A 25,572-nucleotide genomic window follows, 5' to 3' on the forward strand; every position below is an offset into this window, starting at 1 on the left:
TACGGTCCAATTTAAATTATGTTAATTTAATTGGCGAGGAAGCTCACCAGTGAGGAAGCTCACAATTGCGAGGAAGCTCGCTGAAAATAAATCAACTAGGCCAGATCGGGAACGCTGACCTCCTTCGGCGTACCTTTGCGGTTCGACGCCTTTCTGTACGGACCACTTTTTACCAATAAATTACCATCAAACTTTCCACCATTAATTTTCTGTTACATCGGGAAAATTAAAAGACACCGGTGGGCGCCATGTCGTGTATAAGCGTTCACGCCGTTTAAGGCTCCATGAACAATCTTTACTCTTCCACGCCTGTAATGCTCAATCGGTAGGCACTCGTACTCTCAAACTGTAACAGAAAAACTATGGTGGAAATATGACGAACGATTCAGGAACACGAAAGATCAGGAATCCCTCAGGAACACGCTAACCACAACTTCCGGTCGTAAGTCCTGTGAGGATCGGCAAGAGCTAGGACGATTGTGTCACGAGCAAACCTGTGTTCTATGCAATAATCCGGGAACGATCATGTACATCAGAAGGAACAAGTATTGCTGTCTCTTTATCCAATTCACATCACAGTTCACAACGCTAGGAAATCGTAATTAGAAGCAGTCTCAGAAGTAAATCTCAGACTACTGATTCCGATATTAGGCATCACCAGAACTTATATAGACTTCGCGTTATGACATCATATACATCGCTAGTAAAAGAGAACAGCAAATCACAGAAGAGATTGACTAGATTATCCGTTATGTTGCAGGTGGAAGGCGGACAGTCAGCATCCAGTACGTACTCCGGCGTGTGATCCTATTCCCACACGTCACTTATTAATAATTTCTCGCACTCCGAGACCGTATTACTTTACTGGCTGATGCTGATCGCAAATTTTCTTTTCTGCAGACAGCTACGAAAACGGAGAGTACTTCTCGGCAAAACTGAGATACAAAGGAGAAGATACACTACTATATCCAAAACTGCCCTATGGATTCTGGGTATATATTTTTAGTGTCTCTTGTCCGCAGTTTACAAGTCGTTATTTACGAGAAAAATCTAATGTTCTGTATAGCAAGTGGTTGTTCTTGAAATAACCCATAACTGGACCGGCATGGAAAATTACTTCATCGAAAAGATCCAGATCTATGGAACGCGTGCCAAAAACCTGCACCGCGTTATAATCAATCAAGACGAGCGGACCAACGATTTTCTCTTCGTAAATGAGGTCAGTACATAGACAATGTCGTCTCATAATGCTACCAGCAAAAAAGATAACGAAGCGAAGGCCGAAATATAAAAAACGCGATTTTACTGCAATGTATTTAGATATGCTGGGTTCTTGCAGAAGCAGACGAGATTCCTCGCTAAACTTAATTCTGTTTATAGGATCCGCAAAAAAATATCATGGCCATTGTCGGAGCGATTCCTATGTGGGAATCCGTGACCTTTCTTTTTACAAATGATGATAAGGGACCGTTGGAGTTTTATCCTAACTGCACCGGTTAGTCGTCGTCGGAGACGTAAGCCAGAAAAGCGCTTCGCCAAGCCAGGAAAGGGAGCGCTTACATACTAATTGCGCTGGCATCCGCTCGGTGTTATTTTCCAATGCGACAGTCACTGATGTCTCCCCCTGAAGCGAGAGCTACAGATTCAGAGAGTATTTTGTTCAGTTAGAAAAATGGTTTATATCTCGTTCCGTTTAACTATATGAAGGATCTCATCGTGCTCGTACGTGCTTGTTATGCTGCAGAAACTGTAATTACGAGTACTAATTGTGCATAAACGGCTTCAAAAGTCAAAGCGGTGAAAACATCAGATTGGAGTATCTGAGATACCCTCGGGCCTCGAGTGCCGGTTCTATGAATCTCCTTACAGCTCGTAGGCGAGCCTACGTATAAGGCGTTTAAGTACTCAATTAGGCAGTATATTTTCAAGCCGTTTACTTTAATCGTGCACGGAAACGACGGGATAGGTGTATTTTCCCCCTCGTTTCTGCACAATATGGCACTAATGCTGACAGCCTGTTTCTTCACCCGCTACGCTGTTGCCATGGCCCGTCGTTCTGTACAATAAAAATGTCATGTTGATACGTAAAGTCACAGTAATGCAGCATCTGCTACAAATAAGCATAAAAATATATCATCAGGAGTTCAGGATTACGCGCTGTACTTAATAAGAAGCTTTATCGTGTGGAGACAGGATAGTGCTGTAATATTTAGTTAAAGTCTGTAATGCTTTGACAATTTTTATTCATTCTAATTTTTAAATGCAGTAACCGTACACTGTACTGAAACGCTTGCCTTCATGGTACTATACACTGACCCCGGACCCTTGCCTTGAGATAAAGGGGCAATACTGAGATACTGGACAAATCTATCGAAACGGAATATCGGATATCATAACAAAATTACTATTCTGGCGTTTATTTCCATTAACTGATTGTGAGTCGTCTGCCCCAGTTCAGAGCCTGCAATATTTCTTTCTTTCCGGAATAAGCACCTCGGTCTGTTGGTCCTATCAGCGTGCATGGACATCCGGCCTCCACTGCTTTCCCTTGCCTGTATCCTTACCCTTGGCCAGTGTCAACAGTCAGCCAGGGTATTCGGCAGAGCTGCTCTAGCGATTTTTTTAATCAATATTTCGCTATGCAGTTTGTTATTTCTTTAAGAAAAATGAGCAGATACAATAGTACAGGATGCCAGATATGCGCCGATAACTTTCGCTTTTGCCCGTTCCCAAACAATTTTTTGCAGCGCGATATTATTATACAGTATGCACAGCAGCACAGGTCACCACTGACAGTTGTACCTAAATTCTAATTATGGACCGAATCTTTTTCTACTTTTGCACATTAACGCGCTTAAGTATGAAAGGTCGTTCTGACACCGAAACAAATTTTCCGAATTGTTTTCAGATTTTCAAATTAGTTTACGATTTCTGGAATTCGTTTTAAAATTTTAAAAAAATGCTAGTCCGTGGTTCAGTGTGTGAAGATCTATCTTCATATATCTATCTTCATACATAGGCGCACTTATGAGCAAAATGATGCATAGAAGTATGTTCACGCTTTAGCATTTAGAAGTTTATTTCAAACATGCTTCCCAAAGCGGATGCTGCGCTGTGACGGCACACTCAAACGGTTTCATACCTACATTCTTGCTGTTTTATACAAATCCTTTGGATCCGGTCAAAGAACGGCATAAACCCCTCAGACTGGGGTCGGCCCACTTTGCCTTTGCCGTTTCAGTTTGGCTTTTTCAACTTACCTTTGCCTTTGCCGTTGGAAAAGCCGTTAGCGTGCTAACAACAGTAAAACCTGATAACCAAATACACCGGCGGTTAAACGATTCCATATTTATTATTCAGGTGTATTGATTTTACAGAACTGCCCCCAGAAAATATAGCAGGATTATAATGTGCAGTATGTTGAATCGTTGTTTGAATAAACTTTTTTTAATGGAATGCTGCGCGTGGCTCGCTTGCGATTCGAGCCCGAATTGTTTTCCCGCTACCGCTCAATTTTTGGGTGGTTTTTTTAAACAAAATCGTTTGAACACTGGCACGAGACAGGTTAAACTTTTCGATTACTAGGTTTATCGTGAACGACCGCATCAGTAATTAAAAACAAAATCAAACTTAAAATCCAGTGTCAAAGCTTTCTTTTCATTATTACGCTTTCGTTTGTCCATGAGGGTTAATTCTTTTACGGTGTTTCAATCAAAGACTGCCAACAACTCAACTGAACTTTTTTCTGCTTGACATAGCCGAGTTCTGCCACTTACAACTCCTTGATCGCGAATGTTTCGTTGTGTTTTGTTCGTTTTTGCCAGATTGTGCGTAAGAAGCAGGTTCTTTTGCACGGGTATTTCGCATTCGGTTAAGGAAAGAAAGTGTATTTAAGCCTATTATGCAGGTGTATTCACTGTACAGGACCTCCCTATGCCATAGTCTACGGGACTCGCCGGTTAAGATTCTAACGTATTTACCTACTTTTCAGGTGTATTGGTTTTCCAGGTGTATGTATCTGTAAAGGCAGGTTTTACTGTAGCCGTTTTAAAATACCGTCTCTAAAAGCCTTTGCCGTTCGAAAAATGAATTACCGTTAACACATTGCCATTTCTGAACACTTTTGGTACTGTTTTCTCTTTAAATATGATAATGTAATTCTTTTATTCTTTAATGATATGATAATGTAACGTATTTCAATGCAGAACATATATCTGGGAAGATTTTTTCATTTGGGTAATTCGTTTTCAAACGGCAAAGGCTTTTGTGAGACGGCGCATTGAAACGGTATATTAGTACGTACGCTAACGGCTTTTTTGTCGGCAAAGCAAATGTAAAGGTGAAGCTGAAAAAGGCAAACTGAAAAAGCAAACGCAAAGGGACGGCAAAGGCGAAATTGGCCGACCCCAGAAATGCATTTGCGAGTGCGCAAAAGCGAATGTTCCGTACAAGTCCACGAATTTTGTAGCAGCATAATTATAACGAGAACAGGTCAGCCGCCCTTCACGGGTGTGATTGTGTTATGTGATTACATGAATATATTTCCTGCCATTAGTTTTTATGCAAGCTTTTTCGGCTAAAAAATCACCTTGCTGGAATTTCTTTATGGGGCCGTTGACTTATCACGTTCGTGCCTTGGCCAAACATCGCAGCAGGCCGGGCTGATTGCAACAAGTCAGGATTATTTTGTCTGACGCTACACGCTTTCTTGCAGCCATTTTATTGCTACAGCTGCAACTATGACATTAGCATCACACAGAACACTGCCAATCAGCATCCGTATGGCTGCCTAAAAGGTTACGAGACAACCGCCATCGACTGCTCCAAGAAAGCGTACGTCACCTGTATACCGGGCCAGAGCAAATGCAACGGATGCTTGATGGAAACCATCTATGCTCCGAGCCGATACTACGGGGGAAACATCGGTAAGCACCGTATTTTACCACTAAAGGTGACAAGTTTATTCAAACTTTACTTACTAGTATTATCATTTAAACGGGCATTATCGACACTCTGGGCGAAACGAAATAACAGCGGATTAGGCGTTACCTACACGGTTTCACCACATTGTAAGCCCTCCCGTTTAATTCAATGCGCATACAGAGTTCAAGCTTGCTGTACTCGTACGTACGTATGTGACGCATACATCGTGGTTCCGAGTGAAGACTGAAAATTTGTGCTTTATCGTATGACTAGTTAGATTTTTCTCACATTTTGGTCTTTTAGGTAAGTGATTTTATATTTTGGTCACCCGTCACTGGTACCAGTCCCTGTGTGTCGCGCTACAATGCTACATTAACAGCTGCTAATCGCACGAATAGCTTTTGACTTGGTTTCAACGCTTTATGGTTACCACAAATCCCAGTTTATCGGGCACAAAGATAGATACCGTAATTATCGAATTTGTGGCTCCCCCCGCAATAAGAGCCCCCCTGAAATAAGCCCCCCTCCCCGATCCTGTTTGAAAAATAACGCCACCCCCCGAAATTACGCCCCAGGGGGCCTTTATTAAATGTCCAGCGCTGCAAAATGATAAGTACACCGCAAATTTCTTCCTAACAATTATTGTAATTTGATGGGTAAACAGTAAATGGACATCAGCATAATGTGGTGTTTGTTGAGAAACAGTTGCTTAGATAAGAATATGCTCCAAAATGTGTGTTCGTAAGGTCGTGTATTTGGATAAACCGGTAACTTTTGCGTTCAGTTTCACTAGAACAGAATGCACAGTTGTTTGAAATATAATGCCGCCTTCCAAAATATGCCGTTTGAAAAATAATGCCACCCCCCGAAATTACGCCCCCTCCCCGAAATAAGCCCCCCTCCGCCATAACCTTCGAACTATTTGTACCCCAGGGCCACAAATTCGATAATTACGGTATGTAAACCAAAAAAGCACTTTTGTTCACGTCCCAGTCGCCTCCCTTCAACTGATTGGTCCGCATTGCGTGACGTAGATATGGCATATTCCGCCCAGGATAAGCAAAATAAAGAAAATTACTCGGGAGTAGCTTTGTTTTTGAGATGGCAAATCTAAATAAGTGGCTTAGTACTCGTACAACAGCGCATACACGCATTAAGCGCGTCGCTCTTTACATAATATAGTTAATGCTGTAATTACCAAGATTTTGAAGTTTTCTTAACATTTATAATTACCATATTAATTGGATTTTATATCCAGGTCAAATGCAGTAAGGAAGTAAGACCTAGTCATGGTTGGCGCACGCAAACGGGCTCCCAAAGCTAAAAATCTGGCCTCGCAAGATAGGCTAGTGTTCATTGGGTGCCTCCGTATGACTCTTAGGTTGTGATGTAAAGAAAAGTGCTTTTCTAAGGTTGTATATTCATATTTGTGTCACATAATTGTATTTTTGAAATTTTTGAAACTGTAGAAATTTGTAAACGTGGAAAACCGGTTTTTTACATTTCGCCCGGTCCAGATCCCTTTCTTCCAGTTATTTGTTATGAAAATGTATCGATGTTAATCATTCATAGACGAAGTTTTCCCTATGAAAACTGTACATTTCCGTGGACATAAATCGTTCTCGGGAAATTTTTGCACCAGGTGGCCAAAATTTGAAAAAAATTGAAGCACAGACGAAAGTGTGCCGCACAGTTTCGTTTGTGCTTCAATTTTTTTTTACTTTACCACTGAAGTTTTCGGTCAGTTAGTATAATGATCGGGCGCTCCGACATAAAGAACTGTTGTATTAGAGGTGGCCCATGTTGTTTTCAACCAGGGCCCATGCTCAAACGTTACTGCTTGGCCAGCAACCAACACCAGCTGCAGCTGCTGCTGATGACGCTAAAACCGGATGGACCGCATCAGTACGCCTGCCGTCTGTATACAGCGTCGATGGATATGCCGGTGCGACAGTGTGTCTGCTGGGGCGACAAGTGCAACCGGCAGAATCTCGGACAGCACTTTTTGGCACCGGTGGCAAAGGATACGGATGCACTACACCCCAACGGCACGGGCAATTGGTCGGATATCTTCAAGCAGGAACAGTATGAAAACCAACCGCGCCCCACCATGCCGCCCACCTGGACCAGTAAACCGGGTCCGGTTGGTGGTGGGGGTGGCGCTAGTAATGGAGTGCAGGATGGCAGCAACAAAGTGCCAGGAAATAGTGACAATGAGACGCGCATCTGTGATCCACGCTACCCGGACGAAGCGGACTGCGCTGCGGACGGTATGTCGCCAGTGATTGCCATTTCCCGAAATACTGTAACTGTAAATTATGCACGAAATTCGTAGCTGCCCGCGGACGAAATTCGGCCCTTTCCATCACACGATCATCGGTAAGGTTAATCCCAGCAACCCATACTGTTTAGTAGAAGTGCAATATTTATGGTTTCCAGGCATTTGTCCCGGTATTTCTGGTAACGCTAAAGTGGAGAATTAGATACACAAAGTCCCTTTTGGGGGCGGATTAAAGACTCCATTGTGTCGGAACGAATCAAGGCACCACTAACTTAATTACGATTGTTTTAACAACCTTTGTCCGGATTTATTATGCTAGATTTGTTAAGGGAGGGTTTTGATTTAAATTGGTCCGAGAACACCATAGCATCGAAGCTTTCGTGACCATAGATTACAAAATTAATCTGTTTTTCTTCACAAAATTTACTGGGTTGCCTGTTGTTTATAGTTTCGAAAATGTGTCGATATGAAAGGTCATGTCGTGCGCGGTAATGCGGCAATGTGGGTTATGCGGTACCGAGTTGGAATCATAGGCGACCAAAATAGAACTCTCTTCTGCACAACTTTACAGTAGGCTCTGATGAGCGAAAGACCTTTTGAATGAATAGCTTTTGTGGTTCGTTGTCGGACGCACTAATTCACACTAGCACCATGTGCATATAAAAATAGTTGCTGACATTTAAATGGCGACCTTACAGGTGGCACGCTCTTTGTTGTTTGCCCCACCGTTAACGGTGACTCACAAACTGTTAAAAATTAATATAAAACTTAGTACTATTTGCACAACAACCGGCACGACGGTTACACGTTGCCCTGAACTACTGCAGGCTGACAGATTTGAGTGAACGTCCACTGTGAATGCTTGTTTATCGTATCCAGCGGATAGCGTGCTGGTGCAGCTTGCAACGAGGCACGCACACCCGCAAATACCACGTAGTACCACGTACACAGGAATCCCCCAGCCGCCTCAGTACCGGAATGATGACGATTGAGCGTATCTGCCGTGCGGCCTGGTTACGAGGAGGATGTGGGGGACCAGCATCCGTGTTGACATCACTGCTCCACACTCTTCACACACTATAAAAGCGCGATGCTAAGGTAGCCGTTTGACAAATGTGCTTCCGCTCGCTCTTACACATCTTTTCTAACCGCGTGGCGACGTTAAGTGACCTTTATCCGGCCACTTCCCAGACGATGCATTTCCTCATCAGCTCGGCGCTGGTTGTGCATTTTCTCTGTAAATGGAGTCAGTGTTCGGATTACTCAGCCGACAGTAACGATGGACGTGTACAGGTAAAGAATGCGCGTCTCTTTGATCCGTTTAGTTAATATTTGGAATAAATTTATTGCAATTCGACTAATTGATCTTCGTTGATAATAATCCGTAGTTTTTCGTGTGAATTTCTATGCGGATAATTATAATATGGTGGAAATAATTCCTTACACAGGGTGTTCAACAGCCAAACGCAGAGGTTGTCATCCAAGCAGACCAAGCTTATGCCAGAAGCGTAGGTATGTGTTTACAGATATGTACTGTGCGCCTTCATTGTAGCATAAGAAAAGATTTTCTTTTTTGTACTTACCAAAAATAAGCACCAGCAAGAAGATTTACAGTATGTACATGTAATACTGCCTTTCACTTCGGTAGACTAAGACTTAGTATATCTAGATACATAAACTGTGTACTAAAAGCCCTTTGCTAACTGCATTAAATTCGCCGGCAGTTTTGAAGAATCCAGTAGATAATCTAAACGCTGAAAATCTGAAGATCTTCATGCATGCGAGCCACGGTGTCCTAATGTTAAAATATATATCTGCTCTTCGTCTTTGCAGAATCCTTAGCCTTCACGAATCCCAAGCCCCCGCAAATGATGCAGCTCGCTCCACACCAGCCGCTCACGCTGCGCTGCGAAGCCGCTGTGGTTAACGGCCCGCAGCCCACCGTGTACTGGATGCGCGACGGTGACATTGTGTCCGCCGTTACGGAACCAGCCAATCCGCGCGCTTCCTTGACCAACCCGACCGCGGTTAGCGCCCTGGTCAGCAGCGCCCTCTCGTTTCCCTGTGTACAGCATGACACCAGTGGGGATTATGTCTGCGTTGCGGAGACACTGACGTCACGGATCCAGACGATCACGACGATTGTCGTCGACACCGGTAAATTTTAAAAGCAGTGTCTCTGGAAAAACGGCTTTATTTACTGTAAAACTCAACTTAAACTAAACAATAAGCAATTTAAATAATAACTAATATTAAATTAATACCAGTAAATATTAACAGTTTAAAATAATAAAAAATATTATTATTAATACTATTAAAGGACACAATTAATTAAATAAATTAAACTGAAGCTTTGATTGTGCATCGCAGACCTGGGCAGTTAATTTTAACTATTTAACTTAACGCGAGTTTTTTTCGAGTTAACGAGTTATAACTTAACTTTGAAGCTTAACTCGCCAGGATGAAAACTTAACTCTAGCGCAACTCAAAAATAATATAGCGCAACTCGAGTTTAACGTAACTCTGGAGGTTTCAGTTGAAAGCAAAAATGAAATTAAAAAATAGAAAATATCAGAAAAAATGTTATGTTAACCGTGGATCGCATAAATTGCCATAATTACAAAAGTATCTGTACAAAATTTCTCGCGCAGACGTACACTACGACCGCCCAAGGCTTTGACTAGACTAGGAAAAATGCACGTTGGCGTGCATTTGACAGACCGGAGCGCAGCATTTCCTTTGAGTACAGTATACTACATTTTATATTACAAACTGTTTAAGTATTTTAATACTATTTTTATATGTTGAATAATGAAATTTTATATTATTTTGCAAAACGACTTAGGAACATAAGCATAGACTTCCAGTTACTCGTTGGAAATGGCTTACGTGACAACCTTTCGTAACGACCTTTCGTAACGGACACAAATCAACGAAAGTATGTATTAATCTACCTTCGCTACGCTTCGGTCGATGAATATGCATCGGAGAGTCCATGCTGACAGTGAATGTGATCGTTCAATTTGAGCTCAATTAACAGCGTGCAGAGAACGTAATTTTTTGCGGAGCAAAATTTTGTCAACGAGAGGACAAATCATGTTCCGCGCCAAAATCACACGGGAACTGATCGTCTGTGCGCTACCTGCTACCTGTAATTGTTCGCTACCTGCCCATTAGGGAAGCGTAATAATGCGGTCAACGCTGTCAAACAGCTACACTAACTTCGGTAGCCATGTGAAGCGAAATCTTAGTAAAAAAGTTCAGCGTTGCCGGCGCTCGGCCCCAAAAGCCAGGGTCAAAAAGAGGGAGGAATTTTGTCAGATAAGAACTTCTTATGTTTGATTTTTTCTTGAGGGTGAGAGAAAACAGGCAGGAAAAACAATAAGAACAAAACACAAAAAACACAAGCATGTTTTCTTTACGTATATGTTTCATTCTTTTGTTTCATTCTTATTCTTTCTTATGTTTTATTTATATTTTATCTTCCTCCCTCAAGAAAAATGTGTCTCTCGCTCTCTCCCTCAGGAAAAACATGAAAAGGAACATTAGAAAAGCATGAATTTTAAAAATCAGTTTTAAGAAAAAAATTAATAATTGGTCTGTGTCTCAAATCTGGTAAAAGTGATATCGGTATGCATAAAAGACTACTTGAAGTTGATTAATAAAATCATGATTTTTTTTATTAGAAGTTAACTCCAGTTAACTCTAGTTATTGCGGCTAACTTAACTCGTAGCGTAACTCGCGAGCTGCGATTAACTCTTAACTCTAACTATGAGTCGAAATCTCATAACTGCCCAGGTCTGGTGCATCGTAAGGTGAAACACTTTCGAAGAGCTCTACGAATGACAGCGTTAGCTTGTCCTCCGTCAGCCGTAAGTTTTTCACTTTTGTAGGGCGGAGCAGTCGTACGAAACAGGTGAACGTAGAAGAAAAATGTCCAGACACCACCGGAATTCCCCGCATCGTTACATCGACCAAGAGGTATATTCAAACAGTGCAGCGCGATGCTGTGCTAATGTGCCGCAGTACTGGATCGCCCGCACCGAAAATCGCCTGGTTTTATCAGGCTACGCTGCACCGTAAAGGCAATCCAGCGTCCGCTAAAATAATCCGCCCGACACAAGAAAAATACGAGGTAAGGAAACTGCGAACGGACCAGAATAATATTACTGTAACAAAGCCTGTTTTTGGCAACTCGATTATACAAAATATGTTGAAGGTCCTGGAGACTGGTGATCTGCTAATCCGCAATATATCCGCCAAAACCGACCGTGGATATTACATTTGTGGGGCGTCGAATATCTATGGCTCGCATTACACAGTATCGTTCCTACAACCGGTTGGTAACCGGCATCAGAATACATGATGTTGAACCCGCTCCTTCCGCCGGACACTAATGGTTTTCGCATCACGACTGAGGCGGGAATAGTGAATAGTACACCGTGTCATTACTGAGTAGCGCATTAAAGCTGCAGTCAATAATCGGTATATTCCAGGCGCTCAATACATGTCCTACTAGTGCTGCTTGAATTACGGACAACGTTGCATTTGTACTCGTACACATCGAAACTTACTTTACACGTTCTGCCTTTATCCTTATCACGTACAGTACAATAAATTATATACAGAAATTGCAATGACGTAATTCTATAATAAAAAAAACACACGTTCCTGTAACACCTGAACCAACTGTACCAGAACATGGCGTTGTGATTTAGCGACAGACCACCATATTACGCAGATGTATCGTTTCACATTTAGTCAGCAATACACTCGTATTTACGAAATTCTCTGGATAGTGATTTTGTGATTAGTGGCAGTCCAGGCAGTGGCCCGTACTTGGTCTTTACTATGGTCCTACTGGATTGTAGCCGGTTGGCAAAACGTTTTCGGTGGTGAGCTACAACCCATTCCTTTTTGGACGGCCTACGGTGTTCTGATGGGTGGTACTCAATAAATGCTTTAGCCGGTCATTTCAAGGAATCAGCTGAGCGTATCACCCCCTCCTCAGCGGGAATTGACAAGTCGCATTTACAATATGTATCTTCCTGTCGACAATCGTCGTTGGTGAAGAGAAAGGTCATCGTTTTGGTCATGGGTATGGCTCCGGTGATGGTCATAATCTTAGTGCCGTTCTGTTTAATAAGCCGCTTTAGACCCGGAATCCTTTAGGATACAGAGTAAAAGTAAGAATCGTTACCTTGTTAGCAAATTTAAATTCCCCGGTGCGATCGTGCTGACGGTCGATGATCACCTGCTGGTAGCGGCGCGCCTGCATCCCGTAGATCTGGATTTCTTCAATGAAGTAGTTCTCCATTCCTGTCCAGTTTTGTTTCACTTCAAGAATGAAGACATGCTGCAAAGACAGGCGCATTTCCGTCTAGTAAAACCGATACTGACCAGCGCTTATATACAAACACATTAAGTACGCAGTTCTATATACTGTATGTCCGGAGAAATTGTCGGCATTATTGCTCTGATGGACAAAAAGTGAAAATTCGTACCCAGTATCCATAAGGCAGCAGCGGATATAGAACGGAATCTTCGCCTTTATACCGCAACCACGCCGAGAAGTGGTTCTTGTTTTCGTGTGTATCTGCATAAACAAAATAAACAAAATTGTACTAGGTTATTAATCGCGTGCAGGCAGCACGTGAACTTCCGCTCAAATTGTTACATGTTTTAATTAAATAGCCTTCATTCTAAATTCGACAGACCTTGAGATTCTCCGTCATCCCAGAAAAACTCTCCACTAGAGTACTCATCCATTTTCGGGAATATGACCACGGTGAAATTATTCTTACGACTGCGAAACCAAAAAAAGACGACCTCGTTCGTTGCTAAGCAGGTTGAAATACGCAAGCATTTCAAAGACCTTTCTCTGGTGTTGAGCTGCTCGTTCCTGTTTTGGGTCGCTATGATGTGACCGGCTCGACCATGCAGACCGATGGATACATCAGTTAAGTTGTACATTTCCGACTCATGCTGTGACTTCACTCGTTCACGGTCTATTACTTCCTGCAAAACCATCAAAAGGTCATAGTAAGGCTAAACATGAACAATACTAATTAATAACCATAAATTAAACAAAGTAATTAATCTAATTAAATGATAAAAAGGAGTAAACCGTAAAAAAATTAAATTCAGTAACAAGATATATCATATTTTCCCAAACAAATTAATAAAGGAACCGGGAATATTTCGTATTGATCTTTCGGTAAGTAACAAATCTAATAACAACATCAATAAACCGGTGCTGTATTCAAGGGACCGTATAATGCGCGTACCCCGGTAAAGAAATCGTAGAACCTGTCCGGCGGGAAGGTTATCCTCACTTGATCGACAAACGCCGTACCCTCGCGGACTTCCAGCACGGGTGTGATCATCAGCGCCGCGCCCCACATAAACTGTATCTGTTCGCTATCGGCGCTAACGAAATTGATCATATCCACATTTGTATATCTATGCAGTAAACCATAATTTGTCGTTGCATGGTTTCACAGCAAGGACTACGCTGTACGTACTCGTGATGTAGCGGCCGCATCACGGTGTTCCCCTTGGTATGTGCAATATGGAAGAGCGTGTACAAGTACGGTAAAAGCCTGTAGCGCAGATCCAGGGCTTTACGGACTTGCTCCAAGTACGCCGGTGGCTTCTCGCCGAACATGCGCGCCGGGTCGTGATAGTCGTTGACGTTGGAGGAATGCGCGCGCATCAGCGGATAGAACGCCCCGGCAATCGTCCACCGATGGCATAGTTCCGTTTTTAGATAGGTACCGGCGGTAGGCGGAGGGCTCCAAAACCCGCAAATATCCACACCGGTCTGTTACCACAAAATGAAGTAGTCACATTTTGTCCGGCCGAAAAAATTTTAAAGAAACTGATGCAGTGCCTACGTAGCTGTTTCCAAATAGACTATATTCCAGGATCCATTGGAACGAATAGCGAAAGTCTCGTTTATCCGACGAGATGTCGCCTAGCCAACGGCCGGCGTACTGCTGCATCCCGGGAAACGACGCTTTGGCCATAATGAGCGTCCGGTTCAGCCTGACTTGTTTTGCTGCTCTGTGCAAGTCAAAATATTCGATTAAGGAACACGACATTCCGCTCGTCAGTGAGTTTGCACCTGAAGAGTGCGCGAGCAGCCGTTAAACCGTAGATATTATGCACATCATAGTGATGGTAGGTGGTCACTCCATCGCTCTGCACGGCGTCCATACATAACGTCTGACTAGACAACAGCTCTTTTTTGTATGAGGACTGATGGGTCTTGGTAGATTGGTCTTCCCATTCGCGGATAGCCGCTAATTGGCCGAAAATTAGGAGCTGACGTTTGCTAATGGATTACGCTTTGTACAGTTTAGTTGTGCGATTAACTTTTACCGGTTTTGTACGGTGGACGCTCATGTAGACTAGCGGGATCGCACTGCAGTGTATAGTTCCAGTGCCGTCCGTACCCGGGTACCGTTTTCTCATCCTGCTGATCACCGCGTCCCTTAATAAACCAGGCCTCCTTCACCGGTGTGTTGGTAGCGAAGCAGGACGGTTCGGCAATGCCCAGCCAGAGGGAGGAGAAGGCCGCTAATTGGGTGTGCTGCATGTGCAGCATATCCTGTAGCCATTCCGCCGATTTCGGGTTCAGGTAGTCCACGTAGGCGGAGCGCCCGTTTGCCCAGGCCTAGGTGAGCAGCAGTATTTGCAGCAAAAATAGATTTATCTTAACGCCACGGCTATGCGCCTCGAATGGAAGGATGCGTCACTGAGCGGTCGTTTGCTGATTGTACAGACCAGCTGAGTCAGCTGACTACAGTACCGTACTGTAGTCAGTCATGGACCTCGCTACTAATTTTATTTTATGGTCAGAAGACTGAAAAAAGTCCAGTAAAAAGGAACCAAATGTCGAAAAATATACGAGATTGAAATCTCTGCGCCATTCCGACATTCGACGCGCACCGCAGGCGTCTTAAATCATAAATTAACCGATTTATCTATTTTATTATAAAAATTAATAGTTTATTGTATTTTATAATTTTTAAATGGTTGATTTATAAAACCACTTAAACTTGTTCTTTCCTGTTATTTCGCTGGAAGAAAACTGCGTAAAACGTTACCTTTCCCAAGAGCACCGAGTCACCTCCAACACTTAATCCATTATTGGAGTGCGCCCAGCCCACACTGCGCTGTGGCCATTTGACGAGGATTCCCTTTTCCTGGGCGGTGGTATATGGTACTGCTGCGGATCCGTTGGCGTCGGCATGAACCGAAGGAAACTATCAAATAAATTTAACTATAGTTTTCCGAAGTTGCCTGGCTTACCTTGCCGAATCAGGCATGTGTGTATGGAAACTTACTACAACGCCCCCATAATGAATTCCAAATCTTTCCAACATTTCCGTTGTGAGGGCGTGGAAATCTTGTCCGGTTTTATTCTGCGTGAAGGGCTGACGCTCGTCCATATCTAAACATTTCTGAACCGTAAAAAATGCTCCTACTATTAAAGGAAAAAATAAAGCTTAGGTTAAGCATACAGTCGATGTCGACGAACACCATATCGAACGGGATCTTCTCATGGAGATTCCGCTGCGCCAGTTGCCGGGTTTGTTCAGCCGATTCCATACCCCAGCGCCCGATCTGGAAACCCAGCGACCAGTACGGCGGCATGAAAGTCCTCCCGGTTAACTACAATCACGTAAAGGTCATGCAAAAATCACACTATTTCGTGCTAATAAACCGTTTAAGTTTTCTTACAGCTGTGAATTGCTGAATGACGTCCTCCGGTTTTGGACCGAGAAATACGTAGAAATCCAGAATACCCCCGACGGTTCTCCAGGTTATGGCGTTTCCGGGAAGAAGCGTGTAATCTAAAATTGACAAGCTGTTGTTCTGGATAATTCTGGATCAGCAGAACTGGTACCCATGGCGTTGCTGTTGCGAAGGAAAACACCGTGCGCTTTCCCGTCATTCTCAATGACCATGTAGAACGGCTGGAATCCGTACAGGTTCTTGGGCGTGGTTCCCCGTGTATCCATCATCAAGAGGTCCACGTCGCGGTTGAACATGGCCCAGGTGGCCCAGTCCATTTTCCTTTTGAGACTGCCCAGTCGATTATCGCCTGTCCGCAGGAACCAAGCTGTACAGATACTCTCGTTTAGAAGCGGTGTAGTTACGTTTTCGTACCGAGACCGAAAAGGTGCTCCGATGGCAATTTGGCCGAGAATTGCAGAAACTGATCTTGCAGTACCAATCCACCAATGCATGTATCTAACCTGCAATTTAAAACTGTGCTTTATTTGCCCGTTTTTATAAGGAGTATTAATACGAAACCGTACAGGAATGACTCGGATCCGAACGTCCGCCGGTAAATGCGGAATTTAAACGGATTACTGCTGGTAATGTTGATGGCGTACTGGCGTCGATTCGGATTAAACTGCGTCGACCGTACATTGTGAAGCTCGACCGGTACTTCGTAACGGCTGGTGTTGTAATCGAAGAACTGCAACATAAGTGTTGATGCTGTGAGGAAATGCGACACACCTTTTTACTAATTTTGTACTTCTTTTCTGGAATAAACTCTCTCAACAGTTGTAATATTTATGTACATAAAGGAGCGTTTGGAATAATTTAACCTCCGTGCGAATTACAACGTTATACTGCGAGGGCGGGAAATTTTAAGACTTGAATTTATATCGCAGGTGTTTCTCATGTACGAGTACATAGCAAAAGCATTTTTAATATGAAAACTAGCGAAGTGCGTTTTTAGCATACGGAAATGTTTACCTGAAACCGCAGCGTATTTTCCGATAGATAGTCCGATCGGAATGCCGGTCGTCTAAAGGCAAAATGTGCTTCCGACGGCGGGCGTTCCTCATCAAAGACAATCGGCGTATGGATAGCTTCCAGAATACCGACACTGTTCCAATCACCAGGAACATATTCATCCCGGTTGACCAAATTATACCCAATCTTACTCGGCGGCATGTAGCACGACGGCGGCCCAAAATCCTTCCCATCATCCACCGGGAGGTCCTCATCCCGATACTGGCACCCGCGCCGCCGACACAACCCCTGATCACACCTCCGCGCGTCCGTCCCGCGTTTATCGGGGTGCACGTGATCCGCAACCCCACCTCCACAAACTCCACGCTCTCCTCCGCGTGGTTGTCCTCCTCTGTCTTCATCAGGGCGATGGACGTGATCCCCGACGCCAGCGCCACCAGGAACACCACCAGACACGCCCACAACGCCCACTGGTACTTTTTGGGGATGTGGAAGGGGAATTTGCGGGCGGGGTTGACGGGGATGGGTTGGGCGGGGCGGGTGGGTGTGGTGGCGAGGGAGGCCTGGGAGGCGCTGGTCAGCAGGGTCAGGGAGGTCGTGGAGTACATGCTGGCGTCGGAGGGCGGGGCCGGGGGGTACTGGCGGCGGTAGTGCGGGATGTCCTCGTAGATGTGCCCCAGGGACACCCGCCCCGGGTGGTCGGTGTGCGATTCGAAGCCGTAGATGATGTCGTTGGTGTCGTGGATGAGGTCCATGTAGTCGTTGGGCCGGGCGGGTACAGTGACGTCCACAGTCTCGGACTGACGATCCCAAGCGGCCATTTTTCCAAGAATTTTCAAATAGCCCTGTTCAAATTTTTTTGCTAGTTTAAAGAAAAATATCAGAAGAATTTACGGACGTTCCCAGCCCGTCATCTTCTCTGTTCCGTTCCGCAAATTTTAAATCACGGTGAAAGAAAAATTCTGAGCGTTGTATGCTCGCTGAAAAATGCCCGAAGAATTTTACTGCGTGGATGGATGTTTGTTTAGACTGTAATTTATCGTTCAGGAGACAATTGTGTTGCCGGTAGTTACGACTGATACCGGTTCACATGGGCACGGAATGAACAGATAGCGCTGTCGGCAAGTATCTGTCACTAAGGTCAGTGTGACAGTTGTGGGTTTGCACAGAGTGATAATCGTGGAATTCTAGTTTGTTTTCCGATAATTGCGGAACGTTTTCGAAGCGACATATACGGGATTTTCGCGCTGTGATAAGCGGAAACAATACATAGTTGCGAGTGAAGTCGATAGGTCGAACTGTACGAAACAAATCAAAGAATTTCACTTCCTGGATACGTGAATACAGATACATCAAGGTGAGTTATCATCCGCAGGTTTACCAAGCGCTACTGCGCTAGTTACGTGGTATGTTCGTAATTAGGCTTTTGTTAACCCGCTACAGTTTAAATTTAAAAACTGTAAATGACAAAAAATTTGGAAATTCTGAATTGCGCCGCTACAGCTGACATATTTTCGGCTAACTAGTTATTTTTAATGCTTTCCTTGGTTTTGCCACTCCACTACAACCCAGATAATCGTGTCCATGTAGCTGTCAAATGGCCAGTGTAACCGAAGAACAACAATAATTATAAAATTAATTTATATTAATAATATAATTTACCGTTTTATTTTGTATTTTTTTATAATATTAATTTTTTTATTCTAAAAATATAAACAGTTCCACCGTGAATGTGGAATGGATTTAAATAATACCCAAATGTTCGTTCGTAATACAGGTTTTATACAGAATATATATAAGCATTAATTCCCATAAGCATTTAATAATGTACTAGTCAAAATGCACAGTGCGCTAAATTTAATATTTTTCCGCAGCAGTCAACTGGCAGATCACGCGCATATATGTAAATCTCTATATTCAGTGTATGTATTGAATCCTGGTACATAAATCCATCGTCTTCTGCTGTACAAAAAGGCAACAAAAATCAAAACTATTGCATCTTCGGCACAACAAATACAACTACAGCTTTTGATTTGAGTAATAACACACTTCGCTTCAAGAAATACACATTAATGTGCGAAAGACTGTTCATGTCAGTATCTATATACACACTCTGGCATCACCGTACACTCTAGCGACTTCCGCTACCATTCAAAAGCCTGACGCGGACTACTCCCATGCTCCAATGTGGGCTGGACGAATAAACTCTGTTTCCTGTGCAGCTGCAGCCGCTGGATCTCCGAGGGCTCGATGTCCACCACGGAGGTGGAGCGCGACCGCGGATTCCGCTCCAGACTGCGGTGTGGCGTCTCCGTGGCGTCGGCGATTTCCAGTTTGCTCTTGCGGGGGAAGGGGATGGGGATCGGCTGGGATTTCACCGTGTCCGACATAATTATTTCCGGAACCGTTTTCCGGTAAAAAATTTCGGATTTTTTTCGGTGCAGATTAAGGCGAATCAGTGCGGCGTCGATACAGTGAAGATCCGATAGAATTTTATTTAACAGATCCGTTGAGCTGAGATCCAGCGAGAAACGATGCTAATCGTTTGCACACGCTCCGCTCCAGATATCCGTAAAAAAATGTCGTTCCGTTAAACTGCTGTTAAAAAAATCCGTTTATTAAATGACAAGCAGGTTTTTACGGTTTTCAAAGAGACATTTAAAGAATCCGAGGATAAAGATTATTAGTAGAGTACACAAGTTTTGCACACGCTTCACTCCAGATATCTGCACATATAGAAAGGCCGGCAAAAAAACCGTTTATCAAACAGCATGCATTTTTTACGGTTTTTGAGGAGGCATTAAAAAACCTTATGACTAGAATTATTAGAAGAGTTCTGTATCACGAAACAGATCGAGTTTCACTGCGTCCAGGTAAACGCCGAACACGCGATAGCGAACGCCAACAAACACAGCATGATTACGGTTTTACGCCGCTGTGCACACTCCGCATGTAACCGGTTAAGTTGAACGGTTTTATCAGGCGGGCGAATCGCATAAGTTGGCGATTATAATATTATGCATCCGCCGCGGAGCCATGTGCCCGCGTAATACCGCGAAGTGCCACGTTGCCAAGCCGGGTATGGTGTCGAGAATAGCAGGTTGGTGGTTGTCCAAGTCATCCTCGATCACAAGATCACCCGGCATTTTCAGCGCACTGCCGTATGGTGATTACACGCGCCTTGGCATTGAGCGTCGGCATATACGCCAAATCAAGTGCATTGCTCTCCGCTGGGTTGTGAAAGAAGCGTATTATTATCACACGGGTTCCATAGAAACCCGAAAATAGATAGGCTGGTTAATCGACTGAGTGGGAAGGAGCGCAGGCTGAGTCATACCGAGCATGTAACATCCCGGGTGGGTGGAGTGCATGGGAACTGAAGAAACTTAAGGGATTTTTTTACAGCTTAATGAATTGTATAGACTGCTTTGGAAGGTGTTGTAAAATGTATTACTTTAATCACTCTATACGGTATTATCCTATGTTTGTGCCGATTGGTGGTTAGTCAGACGATGCGGTTTACAGCAGTTGCAATACAAAAAGCGTATCAGCGCTTAATTAAGCGTAAATAATATTTGTGTAAGATTGTGCAGTTGACACAAAAATATAAATTTATTAGTTGTACAGTACAGCGTGCAATTATAAGTCACGTGACATATCTGACTGATTTATTTCTGTACTTTCTTATTATTATGATATAATTATTAATGTATTATTATTATTTCTGTATTTGTTCCTGTTTCACGATTACCGGCAACACGTATATACAGCTATCGGTATAATTATCACTTTCACGTGCGATCGTCGCGTCTTTCTAGCTGTATGGCTAGTGTGTACTGTGTGTACTGCACAGTTTATGAATTTATTAGAAAATGACTCCGTAGATGCTTACTAATACCTGGTAGCATTTTCAGCGATGGGGGATCGTCTGCGGGATATATCTGTATCTGCGATCATCCGTGGTATTCAGTATCACTGTATCAGTATCAAAATCCGGCGAAGAGATACAGTAATTGCAGACGCTATGACAGTGGGATACCAAGAAATTTCGTGTTACAGATACAAATTTTGCAACAAGCGCTGTAGTACTTAACAATAATTTGGCTCTATTGCAGAAATATTGATTTTATAAATTACGCAGGAATATGCAACCATGACGTAGTCTTCGATACTGAAAAATACGTCTTCACAAAAAAGGTGTTATGAAATACGTAAACAAAAAGTTTAATAATGTTACCAAAATCTGTAGCTGCCATGGATACCGCATCTTCAGGGTCAAGCATGAACAGATACTTCAGTAGAGGAGTTCGTTAAATTTATTTTCTTTTGCTGCGATCCCGGTATCAACATCGTTTTACTACGAGCCCTATCGAATGGTTCAGATATTCACAGCACAATTTATCAGGTATTTATTACTCGTGAAACTCCTTATTAACAGGTGACCGTTTAATCCGGGTATTGACAGCTAGATAAACAACCGTTTTATTTGACTGCAGTTAGCAAATAAAGGAAGAACAAATCAGTTACAAACAAAATCGCAAATAGCATACGAGTATACAACGTTCATCTGCATGATGCGGGTATAGTATTATGTACAAGAAAAAAAGCCGTCACAATAACACTTGTTCAAAAGAAATTTAAAACTGGTTAACTATCACGTCGCAAAGAAGAGCAAAGCAGCTAGCCCGGGGGCCGTTGGATGTCCGTGGTGACCTTTCCGTTGCCCCGGCATTTTATTTACAATTTATCTACACAAACATCGATTCGGTTACCGCACACCGTATGTGTAAATATTGACTTTACCATTTATTTTGCCAGTGGTAACTGGGAAGAAAACGCACCTAGGTTTTGTACCTATGGAACTTTCGATTCTTTCTCAATCACACCTCGCCCGGGGCCGGCAGCACTGGCTGCAAGAAAGACACCGCGTAATCCTCTCCATAAAGATTCATGGCCCCACAAATATAGTAGCCCAGATCATGCTGAACCGTGGCCTTTTTCACGACAAGATCGCCGTTGCCCAAAATCTGCAGAATGCAAAAACCGATTATATGCAGCATATTGATATGGCCTTCAATAGCTCATTATGGAAAAGGCAGTACGTATGCAAGTAATTGGAATGGCCGACCTGGTATTTCTCCTGTTGATAGGGCTGGATTTTCTTCAGATAGTCCGGTGTGGCGTTGCGGAAGAGTCCGGCGTGAAAGTACCAAGCGTTGCGGGGCGGCGGGGATCCGGTACTACGGCAGTGCAGCACTACGTCATCCTGGGCGTGGGGCATGTACCTGCGTGTCGATAGGAAGATGTGCGGCGCGAGGGTCGGGTATGCGGAACATTTGTGGTGTGGACTGACGTGTTTGGAGCGGCTGAAGGGTCCTATCCACATAATAAATAAGGTACAGCAGAGCAGCAAAATGGATAAGCATAGATAAGGGGGACAGTGTTTCGCTGTTTGGCGGACCATCAGAATTCGTCCAATGGAAACACCGGATCGAAATTCATTACACAGTACAAAACCGACGTATGCTTTGGTCACATGATAAAACCGGTCTTTTTGCGCCACATGCATTACACGGATCCTCACATGCGTGCCAAATGTGGATTACAGAAGGAGGAAGGGTGCGCACTGAGCATTAGAATATGCGGCGGAAATTAAAGAAATACTGTACTGCAACGCTTATCGCATTCCGGACACTTTTACAATACAGATTCGCGTACCGGATACCAGAGAGGGGGCATTCTCTGCGTTCGTCCACGTTAAAAAACTTCATAAGTTTTTATAAATTTCGCGTACAAGCAAGTATAAAATCCCGAACATGAACACGTAGTCATGAACACGTAGTCATTTTTGGAAAAAAAATTTTTCATGTGGAACACCGCGGAGATTTTCCTCCCTCTGGTGTCTGTTACGGGAACCCATATTTTAAAAGTATCCGGAACGGGAAACAGGTCGAGTACTCGCATAATATACTGTTCGTTCAACGTGTAAAAGACGGGAACATTGTGAAACCCTCAACAAATAATAACCAAACTATTTAGCACGGCGTTGGAAGTTCATTCACATGTTCCTTATAAATCGATGCTGATAACGCCAACGTACCGGTATTGACAATGACCTTTGTGGTGGTCTGTATGCGCGCTGTCGGTGTTTCGGCCACGCAGACATAATCGCCACTGTCCCCGGGCACTACACAGTTAAAGGACAGAACACTGAAGAGGATGACGTTGACAGCCGTGTGATTGGTGGGCGAAACATCCGCTTGGTCGTCTGTCGGACTGACGATGCTGCCGTTGCGCATCCAGTAGACTCGCGGTGGTGGGCCGTGAATGACGGCGGCTTCACAGCGCAGATTGAAGGACTGGTAGCGGAAGACTTCCAGGATGCGCGGTGGCTTGGGATCCGTAAAGGCCAACTGGCCGTCTGCATAACGAGACCACTTGACAACCGAATCCACTAGGACAGTTTTCTAACCTTAGTTTTGTTTTCCGATAATTTGCTGACCGACATATCGCTGATTCAGATTAATTTACTGACTGACAATTGCCGCGTTTACATACTACGCCTTGATTACGGATGTCACGTGCAGTGACGCGCTTCTTTCGCAGTTCAAATATGTACAGAAGTGTAATGTTCTGAAATCTGTCAGCAAAATTGTTGGGTACGCGTTTTGTCGGTCAGCAAAAAATCGTCAGCAAATTGTCGGTCAGCGGATTCTTGGTGCGGCGTAACTGGCACACCTTACCTCGGGTGTTTGTCTGGAGGAGAACGCTCGACATTGGCGGGATCTTGGACTGTACAATTAAAAGCAGAATTATTGATTTATACACGCAAACGTATTTGTCAGAAACCTGTAATCAAACATAGGCAGTACACTGCTAAATTTAACGTAATTAACAGTCCCTACTTAACGTTTGCTTCCCGGACTTATTAGGTAAATACTGTGGAAATATCGCGCATTCAATTAGGAAGGTAAACGACCTGCTCCTCACAATTATGCACTATGCATAAACGCTCTAATATTTTGAAGTTATTCGGCAGTTATGATTTTCACACTTATATCGATCGATTATATTTAGAGGCGGTTTTCTTTTCTATATTTACGTATTACCATAACGAATGTTATTCTTCTGTTCCGCTCCATGACTGGGTAGTTATGACGCTGCATATTGCTGTCAGAAATCAGTACGGCTTACGTAGCCGCCTAGAAGACGGTGTTCCTCTTATATTACATGTGTCTATTAAAATAAATGCCCTTCCAAGTTCCTATCAGCCGTAAGGGGTCGTCACAAAAGTATTGATCGTGAACAACTTTCGCACCAAATGGATAACATAAAAACGTGCTTCACAAAAGTAATGTAAAAAACTGTGAAGGCAAATACTGGCGGTGATCTTCTGATGCAAAGAACTTCTCCAGAGGTTCTCAAATTTAAAAAAAAATTCTTGCATTTTCGGAATTTTGGGGCCAAATAACACCAGCAGTTTAAAGTAGACGGAATTATGCTGTGTACTTCTTGGGCACCAAAAACGCACTTAGGTATCGTTCTCCCACAATCTATTTTCCAACGAGGTAGCCCTTTGGTCGAAAAATACCGTGACAGTGCCAAAACATTGTTTTCAGCGCGAAAAACGAAATGTTTTTTTTTATTTTCACGAATTTAGCACTACTTATCCTCTGCAGATATAATGGTACTTCCGTTAATTCAACAGGTATTTCTATTTTTAATTCGCATTCTGATAATTTGAGTGTAAAGGTTACCCTTTCGGCCACTCTGCACAACTGCAGCATTTCCCTGAAACATCGGTCAAGCTCAAAGGGTTAAGAACAGCAGTGGGACGCGCTGCTCCGGTCAGTCAATAAATTTTTGGGCTCATCCAAAGTAACTCTATCCCATAAAGCCGGGGCAAAACAAATTCTTATTTTTATATACTTTTACGGTATTCGCTGTTTTGTCGCTAAAACCGAATTTCTTCTAATTTTTTTATGTGAGAAATCTTTCTTAAAATGATAAATCTGTAAGCAGAACTGCTTTCGCCAAGTAGCCGAACGCCAGCGAGGCATAAATACAGTACGTTTTAACCCACGGGACTTCGAAAGATTCTAATTGGCTTTAAAATTCAATCCGTAGTAATTATAAAAATAATAGTGTCAGCGTGCTTCGTTTACGCTTCGATTATATTACTGCCCATCGCTGATTACAGCGTAATATATAAAAAATGTGTAAGTAACGGAATTTATACAGTGGAGTGTTTACCTCGAAGGAAGCAAGGTCGATGTTAGTCGGCATCCCCAGTCCCCGGTGGAGAACGAACAGGATATACAGGGCCACAAAAACTATCGCTAATCGCGGCATAGTGCTAATTTTGTAAAGTTACGCTATTTACACAAAGGTCACAGAAGTTGTCTGCCTAAGCTCGACCGAGTAACGGCGCGTGCAGCTCAACGTCAGCCCCGACGACACACGGTGAACGATGCTCCCGTTCATCTTTATAAATGCCGGATGTACATCACGTGTTACAGCACCGCGACGGTGTCGTACAGTAAAATAATTATGCGTATTGTACCGACTGTGATCCAGATCACGGTTGTTA

At 43.4% G+C, this 25,572-nt stretch overlaps 3 protein-coding genes and 1 long non-coding RNA gene across 6 annotated transcripts; 1 reads left to right on the forward strand and 3 right to left on the reverse strand.

Annotated features, from left to right (window-relative positions):
- Nucleotides 1-2,113: 2,113 nt before the first annotated feature.
- On the forward strand, nt 2,114-7,821 carry LOC129595454 (uncharacterized). Of its 2 annotated transcripts, none has more exons than XM_055492470.1 (5): nt 2,114-2,592; nt 4,715-4,925; nt 6,741-7,193; nt 7,259-7,302; nt 7,363-7,821. In XM_055492470.1, exons 1-5 carry the CDS (start codon nt 2,521-2,523, stop codon nt 7,435-7,437), a joined length of 855 nt encoding a protein of 284 aa, XP_055348445.1. In that variant the 5' UTR covers nt 2,114-2,520; the 3' UTR covers nt 7,438-7,821. The 2 variants fall into 2 exon arrangements, with proteins under 2 accessions (XP_055348445.1, XP_055348446.1); XM_055492471.1 differs by having other exon boundaries at nt 2,114-2,435.
- A 3,964-nt stretch (nt 7,822-11,785) lies between these two features.
- Nucleotides 11,786-17,803, reverse strand: LOC129595473 (sucrase-isomaltase, intestinal-like). The gene is made up of 19 exons (XM_055492495.1): nt 17,333-17,803; nt 16,983-17,270; nt 16,535-16,698; nt 16,383-16,471; nt 16,120-16,317; nt 15,954-16,066; nt 15,734-15,884; nt 15,557-15,663; nt 15,317-15,475; nt 14,589-14,883; nt 14,332-14,509; nt 14,102-14,270; nt 13,730-14,028; nt 13,493-13,667; nt 13,081-13,223; nt 12,923-13,011; nt 12,710-12,801; nt 12,406-12,561; nt 11,786-12,340 (listed from the first exon to the last, which is right to left on the reverse strand). The coding sequence occupies exons 1-19, from the start codon at nt 17,801-17,803 to the stop codon at nt 12,176-12,178; spliced, it is 3,501 nt and encodes a 1,166-aa protein (XP_055348470.1). The 3' UTR covers nt 11,786-12,175.
- Nucleotides 17,804-18,824: 1,021 nt separating this feature from the next.
- LOC129595444 (uncharacterized) lies at nt 18,825-21,170 on the reverse strand. Its single transcript, XR_008691317.1, has 2 exons — nt 20,881-21,170; nt 18,825-20,358 (listed from the first exon to the last, which is right to left on the reverse strand). It is a non-coding gene; the product is annotated as an uncharacterized LOC129595444 (long non-coding RNA).
- Nucleotides 21,171-21,395: 225 nt separating this feature from the next.
- LOC129595478 (netrin receptor DCC-like) lies at nt 21,396-25,426 on the reverse strand. 2 transcript variants are annotated; one of them, XM_055492503.1, is made up of 6 exons: nt 25,236-25,426; nt 23,726-23,774; nt 23,083-23,403; nt 22,111-22,358; nt 21,837-22,009; nt 21,396-21,730 (listed from the first exon to the last, which is right to left on the reverse strand). In XM_055492503.1, the coding sequence occupies exons 1-5, from the start codon at nt 25,332-25,334 to the stop codon at nt 21,863-21,865; spliced, it is 864 nt and encodes a 287-aa protein (XP_055348478.1). In that variant the 5' UTR covers nt 25,335-25,426; the 3' UTR covers nt 21,396-21,730; nt 21,837-21,862. The 2 variants fall into 2 exon arrangements, with proteins under 2 accessions (XP_055348478.1, XP_055348477.1); XM_055492502.1 differs by having other exon boundaries at nt 21,824-22,009.
- Between the last annotated feature and the right edge of the window lie 146 nt (nt 25,427-25,572).

The sequence above is a fragment of the Paramacrobiotus metropolitanus genome, unplaced genomic scaffold, assembly GCF_019649055.1.
Source record: "Paramacrobiotus metropolitanus isolate TYO unplaced genomic scaffold, Prichtersi_v1.0 Parri_scaffold0000078, whole genome shotgun sequence".
Classification (NCBI taxonomy): domain Eukaryota; kingdom Metazoa; phylum Tardigrada; class Eutardigrada; order Parachela; family Macrobiotidae; genus Paramacrobiotus; species Paramacrobiotus metropolitanus.